The 16,987-nt window shown below is 46.4% G+C and overlaps 1 protein-coding gene across 2 annotated transcripts in view; it reads left to right on the plus strand.

Moving 5' to 3' along the window:
- Nucleotides 1-10,575, plus strand: part of LOC118694593 (ubiquinol-cytochrome-c reductase complex assembly factor 1) — a 46,265-nt gene extending 35,690 nt beyond the window's left edge. For both annotated transcript variants that reach the window (XM_036395741.2, XM_054516674.1), the window contains exons 8-10: nt 4,830-4,907; nt 6,281-6,394; nt 9,414-10,575. In XM_036395741.2, coding sequence (XP_036251634.1) covers nt 4,830-4,907; nt 6,281-6,394; nt 9,414-9,548 — 327 coding nt within the window. In that variant the 3' untranslated portion in view covers nt 9,549-10,575. The remainder of the gene's footprint in view (nt 1-4,829; nt 4,908-6,280; nt 6,395-9,413) is intronic.
- The last annotated feature ends 6,412 nt before the right edge of the window (nt 10,576-16,987 follow it).

Consider the following 16,987-nt stretch of genomic DNA (forward strand, 5'->3'; position numbering starts at 1 on the left):
AAGATTTTGGCAGGAGCTGGTTCTGCTACAACCCAACATTTACCTTTTGTCTAGGTTAAAAGAATATTGTGGAAGGTTATCACTGAATATTGAAGAAGGCTTTAAAGATTGTTCTCTGAAGTTAATGATTATGGAGGTGTATTACAAAATTACTTCTAATTAAAAAATAGAGAATTTATCAGAAGAGTTAATATTTAAAACATACAGGACTCAAGCTGTGGCTAATTACAAGCAGTGATCTGCTTTGCAGACAGAGTAGCAGAGCAGTTAATAAAAGGCTCAAAAATTGAAGATTGGAAAAATAATTTCTTTAATACCTTTGTCATTTCACAAGTATGTGCCTGAAGGAACTGGCTGTTATGGCCCCTTGCTACAGGACTCTTCCTAATCTTTTTTATTAATTTAATCTTTTTGATTCTAGCTACAGTCTCAGTCATGTTGAAATTACTGTCCTGCAAGCAGTAGTGATGTTACAGGATGAAATAAAGGGGCTGTGTTTGCCCAATTAATGTCATGTGTGTTTTAACACAGTGTTTTGAGCAAACACTCAAAAAGCCCATATACAACTGCGAGTGCTTATATATTATTTATAAATAACATAAACCATATTACAAGTAATTCTGTCCTATTCCAGCTTGAGAGAGGGGGCATTAAAAAACCTAAATATTTGTGGAGTGGCCTTTTTTACCATGGAAGTTCAGTCCTGTATCTCCTTCAGGAACTTTTGTTGATATTCCTGCTCCAGCAGTCAGAAGTGTCAGTGAGAGTGGCTGATGTTTATGGCAGTGGGGCTGCAGAAGCCCCCAGAGAGGACTCAGCCATGACAAGATGAGTGTACACAGACCTGTGGAACTTGTTTTGCACAAGGGATGGATTAATTTGTACTGGATCAGCATAAACCACTGCTTTGCTGTTGCAACTTTGACCACTCCAGGAGGGTGCTGCTGGTGTGGTGTGACACCTGGAAGAGCCCAGTCCTGGTTTGAAGAGATGACTCTGCTGGCACATGCATCCTGTACAGGTACAGGAGCAAACACATTGTACAGAAGAGGCTATTTATTCTAGCAGGATTGGTATAACGAGAATGAGGGGGTGGAAACCCAAGCCAGAAAATTCAAATATGAAATGAGATACACATGTTCAACTGTGAGGGTGATATGCTTTAGCCAAACACAACTTAGTGAGCTTAGGGCAGGGGGAACTCGGTGAAATGTAATGGTCTGTGATATGCAGAGGGTCAGGTTCTATGATCTAATCATTTCTTCTGGCTGAAATCTCTTCATAAAAAAGTCTAGTTCAAGCATAACTTACAGCCTAAAGAGAGGAATTGCTGCCTGGAATTCAATGACTAGTGCTTGTACAAAGCAGTTAGAAGTGCCCCTTCTGGCTTTATAGTCTATGGAATGATTAATGTGTTAAAGTAGCTTAAGGGTGCAACACATGCTGGCAAAAGCTGAAGCAGAAAGAAACTCCTGTTGCAGTGCTCAAGGCAGTGCAGCCCATGGCCATCCCAGCTGGGGCAGTGCTGGCGGGACACAGGTGTGCAGTGACACTGCCAGGGATGCCCTGTCCTGCTCTGAGGGGATGGGCTGCACCTCAGCCCCTGGGCTGATGGCTCTGGGCAGGCAGAGCACAGAGCCCACAGAATTGTTAAGATTGGGGAACCATCCAGATCATCCAGTCCCCATCACTCAGTGTAACAGCACCTCCATGTTCACCATCAAACCACGTCCTCAACTGCCACATCCACACGATTTTTGAACCAGGGATGATGACTCCACCACTGCCCTGGGCAGCCTGTGCCAGTGTTTTAAAAGTCCTTCTGTGGTTTCTTTTCCTTCATGTCCAATCTAAACCTCTCCTGGTACAACTTGAGGCTGTTCCTCTTGTCCTGTCATTTGTTACCTTCCAGTCTGTGCACACTGATCCTACTCTGCACTGTGAGCCAAAGCAAGTGGGGAGGAGGAGGAGGAGATTCATTTCCAGAGGAAGCTCTTGGTCCTTCAGAGGACACTGACGTGGACTAATTCCAGAGCAGCATTCACTTTGAACAGCATGGCTATGTGTTGGGTCTTTTGCTATGTGCCAGCAGTGCAAGAGAGCACTGTGCTCTTACTTCCCTAGAATTCTTCTTAGAATACAAAACCTTCTGTGAGACTGAGCTGCAGAGTCACCCTCAGCACGTGGCTGTTGGATGATGCACATGAATTCCCTGAGGCTGAAGATGGTTTCTTCACTGTGACATGGAAAATCCAGCAGCTGCTTGCTGCAGTTGTCCCACAGGCAGAACAGAAAGGCTCCCAGAGGAAGGCCCACAGAGAACAGTTGTGACCTGTAGCAGGGAGATAATGTTAGCTGTACATTTCCTTGTTTCAGAGGTCTTGTAAAGGTGAGATGTGTACCAAAAATGGGTTCCTTGTTTTGAACTAACACAGTCCTGTGTCACTCAGCCCATAAATCTGTCCAGTGACAGCTCTGCACTGGGCTGCTCCAAGGAAGGCAAAGGGGCAAAGTCCCAAGAAGAGCTCCAGATGTTACTGATTTTTTCCTTGTTATTAGCAATTACTCACTTGGAATTCTCTAGCAGTTTTTCTTCTTAATAACAAACTGTGGAAGAGTCAGCAGAATCACAACCAACCAGATCCTGAAACTTGCCAGTGGCAAGAACTTGTACAAGCTTTGAAAGAGGAAGCAATTCCAGCAAACTCTGCTTTGGATGTGCTCATTTTTCTTGATTTATAAAGAAGGATTTTTTTTCCCTTCAGTGTTTGTACTTGACTGATGCCAGTTGTATTCTTCAGAAACTGCAATATTTCTTTAAATATAATTTCATTGCATAAGATACAGCTCCATCCCCAAACTCAGATTTTTTATCTGAAACTGTCTTTTAAGATGTATTTATTGCCATGTTTGTTTAACTTGCTTATCTCCTTCATCAGTCTGTTTCTTGCTAACCTAAAGCTGCTGCTCTTTGGTTTTAGTAGGGAAAGCTGCTTCCCCAGGGATGTATAGTCCAGGACTTGTCTCTGTAATGGGACTATTTGTTTTCTTTGCCCCTTGCAGTTGCCTGCTGTAACATTTGTAGTATGTGTTAAGTAATCCTTGAGGTAACATTTTTATTATGTCATAAAAAGTGCGTGGCAAATATATAATAACTCATGGAATTTGTTTGTTTAAAATGGAAGGATAATTTATTGAGTGTGTTACATGAGACCTGCTCCCCCTTATTAGAGCTGTAGAAGTGCAGCTTATTTAGAAGTATGTTCTATTGAGAAAAACCACGATCTCTGACATGCACAGAAGGTTTGAGCATGGTTGGGTAGAAATGACATCATAGTTTATGTACTCAATAAAAATTTAATTAAGTCATTACAGAAGTTGCAGTCATCATTTAACCCTCTGATTTCTTATGTTTAGTTCTTTTTTTAAACATTCAGTAATAACCAGTCTCCAAATCTTGATAGCCTATAAAATATCTGCATGAATTTTAATAGTTTATATTAATGGAAAAATATGAGTAACTGACATAAAAGGAATTTTCCTTGTGTTTGCACTATGTGCATTGCTATAAAAACCAACAGATGAAAAAAGACAGTGGTTTAAGGGAAGAGTATATGAACTGGAAATTTGTTCACTTGACAGAAACTAACTCATATTTTGATAGAAAAGCTGTTGTGTAATTGTCAAGGTGAATACTCACAAAGATACTGAGAGAGAATTCAGGACAAGGGGTTCCCAGTGTGGTGGATGTGCTGGGCTGGTGTCTCTTGTGTGTGAATCCTGTCTCTGCAAAGTGCAGTGTCACACCTGAGTGTCCTGCTGGTGTGCAGGGCTTATTGGCCTTGTCTTCTGTACCTCTGGAGCATGTGAGAGCTGTAGAAGAGAAATGCCTTGTGTCTCTTGGATCCCTCATGGGAGTCAGTACAAAGAAGAAGCTTTACCAAAGTGTAGCTGGGCCCTTGGGAGAGGAACTGCATCACTTTGTTGGCAGAGGTAAAGAGCAGAGGCGAAGAGGGACAGGCAGTGTGGGTGAGGGAGATGCACAGGAGGCATTTCAGCCATCCCTCTGCACCCAGCAGTTGGTTCAGTCCCATTTTAAGCTCACATGGGGTCAGTTCTCACATCAATGGGTGGCTTAGGCCAACCCAGCAAACACTGAAGCAATTACTAAATTTAGTTAAAGGTCAGTGTGGAACTTGGACTGAGTCACACAGAGCATGGGGGAAGTTGCTGTGTCATCACAGACTCTGAAAGAAGTTTAATCATAGTCAAAAACTTATGAGTCTGAGCTGCTAGAGATGCTGGGGAGGCAGAATTCATGTTCTTGCTGGCTGAGAGTCAGTCTGAACAGTGCAGGAGGAGCAGTGGCAGGGTGGTGTCTCTGTCTTTAGCATTCCTGTACTTCCACTGTAGTAGCACATCCATCCCTGCAGTCTGTGCTTTGGAGACAAAAAAAAACATTGAAAAACCTTTGAGTTTCTATGGATGAATGAATGAAGGTCTGGAATAGCTGCTCAATAGTTGACTACAGAGGGGTCTCCATGCTCTTGGGCTGTGCTTCACACTCCCCCAGCAGCATTTTCTCTCCCCTCCTGCAGCTGGTGGCAGAGCTGTTGGCTGGGATGCTCCTGCCAGTTGTGAGCTGGGTAACACCGAGCTCAGCTGTGTCAGGGGGGTTCCAGAGGGACTGACTCCTGCTTGCAGCCAAATCTCACTCAGGTGGGCTGGGGCACTGGTGGCTCTTTGTCCACTCACAGTGAAACTGGGAATATTTTCTCCTCACCTCGTCCTTAAAGCCTCTACTGATGGTTTTCTGGTTTGTTTTTCAGATTAATTCTACTGTTCTAAAAGAAGACTTGAAAAGGATGGCAGAAAATTTCTATGCAGCTCTGTTTGGATACGATGAGGTGAGAAAGCTGTTTCCAGGGAATGTACAAGTAGACCATCTAATTCCTGAACACAGAATAGTCCAGGTGGGGCAAACATTCACTGCCTGTTTCTTTGGAGAAATATTACATTAGGGAAGCAGCCTTGAATGAAAGTACTTAGAAGAAAACTGCACAGGGCATATGGATTTAAACCAGGGGTGTGGAAGGTAGGGTGTTCTTTCTGCTGTTTCACCATCCCTTAGTGGCCACCACTAAGTCATTTCCTCTGTCTGAATCCTGCTGTACTCAGCTGTACTTTGAAAGCAAAGAGAGGATTTAAAGAGTATTTATAGGGAGTCTATGCAAGAATATTTACAGGCAGTACCTAATAAGGCAGGGAGGCAAAAGCACCACTCTGCACAAGTGTCTGCAGGACCTTCAAGAGGAAAATACAATTACATTGGGTTTTTTGCTCTTGTGAGTGTTGCTCTTCAGATGCTCTTATTCACATCATGATATTTGTTTTTTTGCACAGTGATTTGCTTATTATTATATTGTAAATGTGACCTCATAGAATTGTGGACAGTGTTACACATGCAAGGTTTAATCTAGTTTTAAGTATAACCAGGATGTGTGTGCTTGTGCTTTGTTGACAGTCTTTTTGGAAACAAAATGTTTGCTTTGATCAAAGACAAATGATGACTTTTTAAAATTTTTAACTGAATATTTTAAAGTCATTTGCCTTTGGTAAATGTGTCAGCAGAAGACAGGAGTTATGAGCCTGTGGTGACAGCACTACATAATCTAAAAAGACAATAAAAGTGCAAGAGAATTTGGACAAAAAACATTAATGGATGTGGTTCTTGTACAAACCAAAGCTAAAATTTGATTTAACTGGAAAAATCTAGATAGTTCTTGATGAGCAGGGTTTCTCTCTCATTTAGAATGAAAAGTAAAAAAACAAAGAAAAACAGCAAACTCCAGACTACAGTTCTGCAGCGTTGGATTAAATATCCTTTAATTTTTCTTTTTAAAGTGTCATAGATTTCACACATTCCCATGAGGTGGTGCTGCCTTCTCTGTAAGATCACCATTTTTATGGTAAATATTTCATAACATAGAAATGCAGTTATCAACTCCGACATTAGGAATACCCTGACCCAGGTTTTTTCCAAATTAACTTGCCAGAAAATTGGTTGGTTACAGGCTGCTCTGTAAATTAATTTAAGGCCAGGGCTGTTTTTCCATTCTGGGAAAGAGTGATGTTGCTGCCTTTCCATGTGCAGAGCCCACGGCAGCTGTGGGCTCTGGGACAGGTGCCGTGGCCAGGGGCCAAGTACACCAGTGGGGGTGTCTCGTGTTCAGACCTTCTTCACATGCAGTTTTTAATCCCCCTCTGTCCTTCCCTTTAGGGAATCCTGTGTGATGATCGTGTTCTGGCATCAGCTCTTTGGAGAAACCTTTTCAACAGGAACTGTGAGGACCCTCGGCACCTGGAGCTGCTCGTGGAGTACGTGCGCAAACAGGTGCGGCCCCGCTCTGCACGGGGAGCTTCCACTGCTTCCCTGAGCTCATTCTCATCAATAAACCTGATTCTAATATCCAGTGATCATTTTTAAGGAGAAGAAAGGAAAAATCTGAAAACTGGATGATATTTATTACAGAGTCATGGAATGTCCTGAGCTGGGAGGGACCCCCAGGATCACCCATGGCAGCCCCAGCCCTGCCCAGACCCCCCAACAGCCCCACCCTGGGCATCCCTGGCAGCTCCTGGAGCTCTGGCAGCCTCGGGGCCGTGCCCATTCCCTGGGCAGCCTGGGCAGTGCCAGCACCCTCTGGGGAAGAGCCTTTCCCTGGGATCCAGCCTGAGCCTCCCTGTCCCAGCTCCAGCCATGCCCTGGGTCCTGTCCCTGGGCACCAGAGAGAACAGATCATTACTGCAGTTTGATGACAAATGGCTGCAGAGAAATTAAAGGAATATTGAAAGCAGTCCTGCTCAGCTGTTTCTGGACCTGTGCTACAGAGTGGCTTGACAAAATGTGCCAGAAATAGCCTGCAAATTTGTTGTAGAATTGTTACCAGTGTTACAGAGTTGGGGTTCTCCTCATAGTGGAATAGCACATAGAGCTTGAAAGTCTCTTGGTGACCTTTGAGGAAAAGAAGCAAACGGGTTTGTTTTCCAGAATTATTTCTGATTCTTTCAGTTATAACCTGGAGGAGACAGCACTGAGTAGTGTTTGTCCTCTCAGCCCAGAGGAGTTTTGTGAAGCAGATCTCTTGGAAATGTTGGTGGGATAAAATCCATGTGGGCCCCAAAGAAAGGGGGTGAGAGAGGTTATGGAGTAAAAGTGGAGGGTGTTGGACAGGAAATTGAAGACCAGACCTTTCACAACATCATTCTCTGTAATGTTTCCAACACCATATTCAGGAACAGATAGAGAGACAGTATGTAAGTTTGTGTCTGAGAAAATGAGAAATAAGGGGCTGAGCTTCCTAAGGGACTGAGGACACTTTGGGAATGCCAGAGAGTTCTCGGGAGGGACTGGCTTAAATACTGAAGGTTGCTGATGCTCAGTGGTGAAGCTGTAGGAAAGTTTGCTGGGGACAAGCCCATATAAAAAGTATGTAATTTGGGATAATTTCTTGCCAGATGGGCAATTTGTTGCACTTCTGGATATTCAAGCAAAGGATAGGTCTGAAGCAATCAGCAGATGAATAGGAAAGAGTGATCAGGCAGGAAAATGTGGCACATTGGGGAGGAATGAGCACAGGTTCTGTGCAGACAGATCATTCCTGCAGACAAGTGGTGCACTTGAGGAAAGCATTCCCAGCTTTACATAGGTACCAATGAGCTCTGAACTGTTACCACACAGGAATGAGGCTTTGAGTTCTATTATAAAAATGTCAGTTCAGCACTCCATAGTGTTTAAAAAAATGTAAAACAAATCCTCAGAACTACTAGGGAAGAAATAGAGGATAAAATACTGCTGTGGTGCCAGTTTTACATGTCTGGTAGCATTGTGAGCTGGAACAATGTGTCTGGTTTGGGTGCTGACCACCAGAACAGATCAAACATTACCTGAAGAAGGCTCAGAGAGGAGCACTAAGGGTGACAGTGAAACTGCTCCTTTTGTAGCAATGAGTGGAATCCCCTGCCCAAAAAAAGAATGGGAGAAAAAATGGGAGACATCTCTGGGAAGTCCTGAAGGCATGTGAAAGGTGAGGAAGGAAAGGCATTCAGGGACACAGGAATGTGGGGACAGAGCATTGGCACAGGTGATTGGGATGCTGCAATTGCACATGGGGTTCCAAAGCCACTGGCAAGATTTATGGAAGAAAAGTTTGCCCAGGGCTATTAAATCCACAACACTTCAGACTCAAAATCTGTGAATGAACAGATTCTGAGAGGGAGGGAAAATGAACAAGGAAGAGATCATTGTGTGCTGTGTTTAACTCCTCCTGGGGAAGCTGCTGGTGGTGACTGTCAGGAACAGGACATTGTGCTTAGGTGGCTTCCCAGTGTGACCCTCTGTGACCATGGGTCATTCATTCCCCTGTTGAGAAACTCCTTGTCCAATTATCCTTTGTTTCTATAACATTGTGTACCAGGTTGTCCCCAGTTTCTTGTGGATCCTGTCTTTAACAGTGGCTGTTAGTGGGTGCCAGAGGAGAACATGGTGACAGCACAGCATGTACTGTGCCCCTGGTCAGCTCTCCCAGCCTTCCTGAGCTAATGGTGGTGGGATTGTCTTTGACTCATCCTTGAATGACTTTTTTTTTCCCCCATTTCCCATATCTAGGGTGACCAGTGGCAGCCAGCTGACCCTCTGCTATATGATGAGAGGTTTTTTTTTTTTTTAATTTTGCTTATATTACACCCTAAAATTACAATAGATCCTAACTATCTCGCCCAGAGAGGTTGTGGAGGTCCCATCCCTGGAAGTGTTCAAGGCCAGGCTGGACAGGGCTTGGAGCAGCCTGGGACAGTGGAAGGTGTTCCTGACCATGGCAGGGGGTGGCACTGGATGGGTTTTAAGGTCCCTTCCAACCCAAACCATTCAGGGAATTCTTCTGTTGGGAGGATGAGCATTCATTGCATGTTCACCTCTTCCAGCTCATGTGCTTTGGTGTGATGAACCCCAGGTGTTCCCTGCTGCTCAGGCCATTTTTCTGTAGCTGAAGCCTCGGCTGTGTGCAGGGTGGGAGCTCTCCATGGGGTTCTGGCCTGGGCAGTGTTCCCTGCAGTAACCACCAGGAGGATGAAGTGACTCATGGCAGCTTTGCTGGCTCCTCTTTGCCCTGTTGCCAAACCTTCAGAGGAGGCATCAGTGACGCAGGTGACTCCAGAGGATCTGCAGATCCTTATCCTGGCCTTCCCATGACGCTTCGCAGTCGGAAGTGACCGTTTTAGGTCCACCTCACAGAAATGGCAGAGTAGGCTGAAATGTCCCTGTTGTGTTGTTTTTTTGGAACGAGGTGTTTGTGTAGCTGCTGAGGGAGCTGCCTGGGCCATGGGGACGTGGCAGTGACTTGCTGTGCTTGCAGGTGCAGCACCTGGACGCGCTGAGCGGGGAGGATCTGCTGCTCACGGGCGAGGTGAGCTGGCGGCCGCTGGTGGAGAGCAACGCCCGCAGCATCCTCAAGCCCCTGTCCCCCGTTTACAACGATGAAGGACTCTGAGATCCACGTGCCAGAACAGCTTGGGAAGCATGGCTGCAATGGGACTGGGCTGAGGCTGTGTGGTTGGGAAGAACAGTTTGCTGTTGGAAGGAAAACATTTCATTTGCTCTCCCATCCATGGTGCCTCGGTAGCCTCCTGGACAGCCGTACTCCCGAATCTTCACCTGCAAATAAATGCTCATTGTTTTAAGAACCTCTGTCCTTTTTATGGACCTGAGGGGCCCTTGCTGATGTGGACAGAGCTGCCCTTCTGCCTTTAGGAAACCAGGTATTCACCATGATGTAGAGTTCTCTCAAAAAGACATTTCTGTCCCCTGCCTTGTTTAAAGAGCTGCTACTCAGAGACACAGTGGTGTCCTCTGCTCCCTGAATGGTTGTAATTGTAAATCTGAGCTTTGCATACTTAGATATTAAGTATATATTTTAAATACCTGATACCAAGATGGAATGGTCCATCTTTGCATTAGTGGAGTTAAGAATTGCTTTAACATTCTGAAGGGTTTTCTGTGAAAATCCCTTTTAGGAACTCTCTGTTTTGTTGCACAAGGGTGAGAGAATGCAAAGAATAATGCACAGTCCCCAGCAATCCTCTGTGACTTTGGCTGTCTGAGGGAGATTAAAACCCCAGTTCTGGCTGGGCTGGCACTAAAAGCTGCCCCAGAACCTATTGTTCAGTCTGCCTTGCTGATACTTCCATATTCTTTGTAGAATTGTCTTCTGGAACTCCTTTATGAAAAGAGCATCCCTGTTGTGTCCCTGGGACAGGACTCTGCCATCCTCCATCCCCTACAGCAGCAGTCTGGGGGTTTTAGCAAGATCCTTCAACACCAGTGAAAACTTTCTATGGCTGTGCAGGCAAATACAGTAATTAGGGGAGCAGGAGCTGCACTGATGAGATCAGCAGAGGCTGAGGTGCTCTGTGTGGGTGGATGGTTCACCAGGCTGTTTCCAGGTCAGTGGCAAAAAGAGTTTTTATTTCTCTCCTGTCCAAAATCTGAGTCAATAATAAATGTCAGTCTGGGTTAAATTGCTGTGTGTTTGTTTTCTGTGCCATGTGTCCTTTTGATAAGAATAAGCCCTATAAAATCAGGACTTATTCCTAATAAAACTATTAAGCAAAAATAGAAGATGATAATCCTTAATTTACAAATTTAATCCTTAATTTGTGACTCCTTAGTCTGGTGAAAGTGAAACTTTGCCTGGTTGTGACTATTCTTCCTTCTCAAGTTGCTTTCTTTGTAAGTGTTTCTGTTGGGGAATATTTGCCATCTCTTCCCTGTGTAGAAAGCAGTGGGATGCAGCAGAGAGGCTCCCAAACACTGACTTGTGGGGTTTTTTTTTTTTAATCTTCTTTTAGGGAGCCTTCTGTGTATAAAAAAAGGCTTTTTTTTTTTTCCAGAACGAGCTTCCTCAGTTTAACTTGTTATAAAATGAGGCATGTAAAGAGCCCCTCTCTCTGTGTGAGGTGTATCCCTTCTCTGTGAAAACATTACAGCCCAAACAACTTGCTTGCAGTTTATTTAAGATGCTTTTGTTGAAAGCTGAGCTAAGCAGAGAAACCTCTTATGTGTGAAGTATTATACAGTGTGTGTGAGATAATAACACCTTGTAATTCATTACAGCTGGCTTGTATTTACATAAAAGAAGGCTGAGCTGTGTAGGAATTTGCTGATTAATTTATTTTTAATGAGAGTGAAGTATACCAAGTACCAAAATAAACTTTACTTTGTGTATCTTACTGCTCCTGAAATAGGTGGAAAAATTAATGGTAGATATTTTGGCTCAAAACTACATACATTAATTCATATACAAAACAGTTATTTAAACTTTAACCCCTTTCCTGCTGTGTAATTTAAACCTGAGCTCATGTTCTCCATGCCATGGGAACAGGGGCTGGGAGCACAGCACCATCGAGGCTGGAGAGCTGCTGGAATCCTTGGGCTGGCCTGGAGGGGAGAACACCTTTGTGCTCTGGATGTGGGACAGTGTGTGGTCAAACTGAACCCTCCCCTGTGTTTATGGGCAGGAGACTCCACAAGTGATGGTGCCACATTGGAGTCATTGGCATCTGCCCCTGCACCTTTTATTAGGGTGAGGATAAAGGGCTGTAATCACAGCTCTGCCTGGGCCATGAAATGCCTTCACCACCCGCTGGAAGGGCTGAGCCAGCAGTGGGCTGTGCTTGGGCGTGTGGGGCCTGGTGAGAAAACAAGGCAGATACTGTCTCTGAGTTAAAAGGGTAATTTGTTACAGAGGCAAAATCCACTGGAGGCTACGCAGGACCAGGGAAGACTTTGCTTCCCAGTCATTGGTTACCCAGACAGGATCCTACAGTATTAGATTGGAGAGCAGGAAGAAATCCTCCCTGTGAGGGTGGGCAGGCCCTGGCACAGGGTGCCCAGAGCAGCTGGGGCTGCCCCAAGAGATCCCTTGGACCTCTCCAAGGCCAGGCTGGACAGGGCTGGGAGCAGCCTGGGACAGTGGAAGGTGTCCCTGCCATGGCAGGGGGTGGAATGAGATGAACTTCAAAGTTCCTTCCAACCCATTCTGGGATTTTAATGTGACCCCTGTTGCTCTCAAGAGGTGAAGCTGCCATTGCCAGGATCTTACATGAGACAGAAGGAAAGAAAATACATTCCCAGTAGCAAAATCTGCCCTCTGCAGTGTTCAGCAGCAGAGATTGGCAGGTGAGTGGTTCCTATGCACAGCTCTGCTTCAAGGGCAGCAGAACAAAGGGGGTTTAACCAAACATTGTAAAGCCTGTCTTCTCCTATTTTCAATGTTTTCCAGAGGGAATGATTGAAGGTGTTTCACTTATGGACAGTTCTTTGTTTATGCTGTTGGGTTTTTGGAAAGTGGTCTCGGACCATCAGCTTAGAGGCACTTACTGTATTTAAATGAACATATCTATGTGAATTTCTTCTGGAAGGAACCACTTCACCATCCAGCCTGATCTCCTGCCTCATAGACAGCATTTGGACATTTAGGATTCCAAAGAACTTAACTCTTAATTTTTCCAGGTGTCTTAAAATGAAGAGACATGAGCCCCTAGGAAGCATTCATGATTTCAGCTGGATCCTGGATTGCTCTCTGTGGATAGAAGGATCAGCACTCACTGTCTTTCCTCTCTTCTGTTTTGCACCATGGGAGAGCAGGAGCATGTTTTTCCTCTCAGGGTCCAACTTGGGAAGTCTCTTGCTTTAGGCTGGTATTTTTGAGATGTTTTGGAGTAGAGGGGAGTCATCTGATTCTCTTCAATGCCCACTCTATTTTAGGTGGTGAAATGTTTTCCTGTGTCATCTTGTCACAGGGCTGCTGTGCTCACACCACCTTTGGGTGTGGAACTGTTTTCTCCTGCATCTTCAAAGTGCTGCAGTGCTGGGAGCACAGGCAACCTCCATGATCTCCACACTCCTGTGCTAGCCAGTGCTTAAGTGCTGTTGCCACTTCCCAGATTTGTGACTCCCATCCTCACCTTGCCCAAGGTGATATTTTCAGTTGTGTCTCTGCCCCACCAAGCCCCAGGTCAGAACTGCTGCTCCTGACCTGGCAGTTGGAATTAACCACTGTCCTCTCTCCCTGCCCGTGCCTCAGCAAATGTGAGAATCAGAAACTGGACACAGAACAAGAACCAGAGCTAAGAACCAGAGCTGTAAATGAGATGAATGTAGAGTAGGTGAAGAGTAGCAAAGCTGGGGGGATGAGCATCAGCTGGGAGGGGACTGGTTGTGCAAGCTTGGTCCCTGTGACATGTGCCACTGCCACTGCCTGGCACCACTCTGAGGAGCACTGGGAGCCATGCCCTACCTTATGACCCACTTGTATTTTCCACATTCTCCTACTTGTTGGAGAATGGTTTAATCCTGGTGGTTGCCTGCATCCCAGGGATGTGCTGAAGTACTGCTTGAGCATTTGGAGAGGTTTGCTGATCTCCTCTCCAGGGGTGCTGCACTGGGTGCTTCCTTCCTTCCAGGAAGAGAAAAGTCCCACTGTAGGGAATTTAAAGTGTTTAAGTTGATCCATACCTAGAACTTCTGTGTCTTCCTAATTCTTCTGCTAAGAGAGCTGTGCCACAAATGGAGTGGTTATTTCAGCCCCAGTGTGGGGTTTGGTCCTGGCCACAGCCTTGTACATGAGCATTTTTCTTGGCTGATGCTGGTGGCAGCTAATTTAGAATCATAGAATCATGGAACACCCTGACCTGGAAGGGACCCATCAGGATCAGAGTCCAGCTCCTGGCTGTGTACAGGACCCCAGGAATCCCACCCTGTGCCTGAGAGCATTGTCCAGGGTTCCTGGTGGAGACTTCTCTGTATGGGCTCCTTCCCTCCCTGTCTGCCTCTTCACATCTGCCCTGCTTTGTCTGATCTCTGTTGTCTCCCTGATTAATGAACTCTAATCAAGGCTTCTTTGCTCTTTTCTCTGCTAGAAGCTGTGATGAACCTGTGTCCTGTCCTTCCCACTGACCTGCACTGTGTCCAGCTCTCCCAGGCTGGAGGGACGCCTGTCCCAGCTCTCTGGGTGACGATGTCCCTGTGCCACTGGAACAGGATCAGCATCTTTGGGCACGTTGTGTCTGCACAGCCTGGCCCTCAGCATGCTCCACGTTCTCCTGAAGGTCTGAGAAGGCAAGGAAAGGGCAGCAGCTTATGTGAGAGCCTGGGAAAGCTGACAAGGACATAGGAGAGACCCTGAGGCTCAGCAGGGGTGACCAGTGGGCTCTGCTGCTTACACAGTGCCCACCCCTCCTCTGCCTGCAGAGGGACTGTCACCTGTGGGTGCCATGGGCTGCCCGGCCTCCTGCACCCTGATGGGGCAGTTGAGTATTAACAATCCTGTGATCCTTCCCAGACTCATCTGGTGAGGGTTTTGTCAACCACTGCCCCTTCTTCAGGCAGTGGTTAAAAAAGGCCCTGTGCATCCTACATGTGTTCTTCCTGAAGTTGCTGAACATGTTGAGGGAGTGCTTGTTTTGCTTACAGTCATTCAACCTGCTGGGCAGCTTGCTCTGCTCATTTGTGGGACAGAAGTGATGGCTGGGCCTCCTTCCACTGGGAATGCAGAGCTCACATGGGAGTGATTCCACCTTCTGCTGTTACATCTCGGTGGCTGCTCCAGATGTGATTTGCTGGGAGCAGCCAGGGAGTTCAGGTCAAGTGGCAATAGAACTGTCAGAGGGACCTAGGGCAGGTTAGTGGAAACACTTCCAAACACTGCCTTGAATTTTTTTAATCTTTTAGGGAGCCTTCTGCATATTAAAAAAGGCATTTTGTTATTTTTTTTCCAAGACAAACTTCATCAGTTTAACTTGTCATGTAAAGAGCAACATCTGTAACCAGCAGCATCCTCTGTCCTGCTGTTGCTGTCTCGTGCAGGTGTGTTCATCTGGGAGGGCCCTGCACAAGCTGCTGAGCCTGGATCCTGTTGGGAGCTGCTGCAGCTCCTCCAGAGGTGAGAGCTCCCTCGTGCTCATTGTAGAAGTGAGGAGTCAGAGCCTTCATTAATAACTGCATCACAATGAGCTGGGATCCTTCATACCTCATCCCACCTGCCAGCTCCTGGGCTGCTCCACATCCTGTCAAAACCAGGCATCTTAGGCAGATTTACTCAAGGTCCCACATCCTTCCCTGTGCACCCTCTTCCTGCTGGTAGCCAGACCCAGTGATGTTACAACCCCCAGTTCTGTCTCTGTGGATTCCCTTTGGAAGGAGACACAGAAGGGGTGTCTGGAAGTGCTTTTCCCATGTTCAGTCTGGGGCAGCAGCTGAAGGAAGCAGCTCTGTGTCCCTCTCCTGCCAGCTGAGCATCAGCCCCCTGAGCAGCTCAGGGCTGCACCACAGCAGCTCCATGGACTCACGTTGGCTTCCCTGCATGGCACAGGGGTGTGGAGACCTTGGAGCTGCAACGGGACAGAACCTCTGTGCTGGGCACAGCACTGGGCAGGGGCAGCAGGGCTGGGGGGTCCCTGCTCCCCTGACATCCTTTGTGGTTGGATCATTTGGCCTGTGGCTGGCAACTGGTGTCCAGTGCCCTCCTTCAGCTGTGCAGGTGTGAGGCTGCCTCTCCCCTGATTGAGAGGGTCTTAACAAATGAATGGTAAAGATGAAACATGGAATTCATGTGCTGCCACTGTGCTTGGATTGTGTAACACCATGGCTGGGAATCTTGGACAAAAAATGGGGAGATTTGACTTTGCTCTGTGGGTTCAGTGCTGAAAGAGCTCAGTGCAGGAACTAAAACTGGGACTTCTCTCATCCAGCTGTGCTGGCTGAGTGCATCTGGCCAGTGAATTCAGCAGTGGAGCACTGCTGTGCAGTGCCATCCAGAAATGCTGGTACAGCACTGAGGAGCACCCTGATGTTTTGAGATGGAAGATTGGGTTTCAGTCTGAAATAGAGGAGGGAAAAAAAGCAAATCTGGCTTCTTGTGTTCCCGGGTGAATGCTCTCCAAGATCTATCAGGAAACAGGCTGGCCCGCTGCCTCCATGTGTGCGTGAAGAGGAAGCAGCAGGTACATTCTGTGGAGAGCCCAGGCAAGGTGTTTGTGTTTGCTGAGCTCCAAGAACATCTGTGGGATGGAAGAATGAAGTATTGCCTAATGCTGAGCTCAGTTATCAGCCAGAGCAGAGGTGCCCAGGGACATTGACTTGGCAGTGGCACTTGGGGCATGCGTTCAGCCAGAGGGAATTTTCCCCTTGTCTTTCTCTGTTGATTGCAGAAGGTGTGTAGACAAGACTTCCAGATAAGATCCCAGCTTTTAGCTGGCAAAAATGGGCTGATGAGATTCCCACATCCTGTGTTGGCCAATCAGCCTCTGGAGTGCCAATTAGAGCTCTTTTGCCAGACAGCAGGGACAGGACACATCTAATTTTAGATGCGTGTATGGCAAACCTCTGTCACTGACTTGGGCAGCCCGAGCTCCTGCTGTCAGTGGGGGGAGATAAGAGCTTCCCAGGCACCTTTCATCCAACCTGTTCCAGGTGTCTGCTGCAGGGTGAGGTAACTGACTCCTGGAAGTCTCTGCCTCTCCCCACCAACCCTGAAGGAGCCCAGCCTGACGAGCTGGGCTGGAGATGTTTACATCGTGTGTGCTTTCATGTGCTGAGGACATGAGAAATTACTGGAGGGATCATTAGCAAACAGTGCAAATCCCTTTACAAATCTCCTTTATTGAATCAGCAGCAGAAACTATGCATTTGATTACTTCTTTTAAAATTCACACTCTTTTCAGCTCTTTAGGAAGGCAAAAAGTAGGGTGATGGTACACTTCTTTTCTGTTATCACCCTGGCAAAGCAGCTCCAGAAAAACACTCACCATGTTACAGCTCCTTCCCTTTGTTACTCTCCCAAACTTCCTTACACTGGGTTGGCTGTTCACTTCACATTTTAAGTTAGTCTTGAAGCTGTTCTAGTGTTTACTTTCACCCCTAACACTTCTG

Source organism: Molothrus ater, chromosome 17 (genome assembly GCF_012460135.2).
Source record: "Molothrus ater isolate BHLD 08-10-18 breed brown headed cowbird chromosome 17, BPBGC_Mater_1.1, whole genome shotgun sequence".
Taxonomy (NCBI): Eukaryota; Metazoa; Chordata; class Aves; order Passeriformes; family Icteridae; genus Molothrus; species Molothrus ater.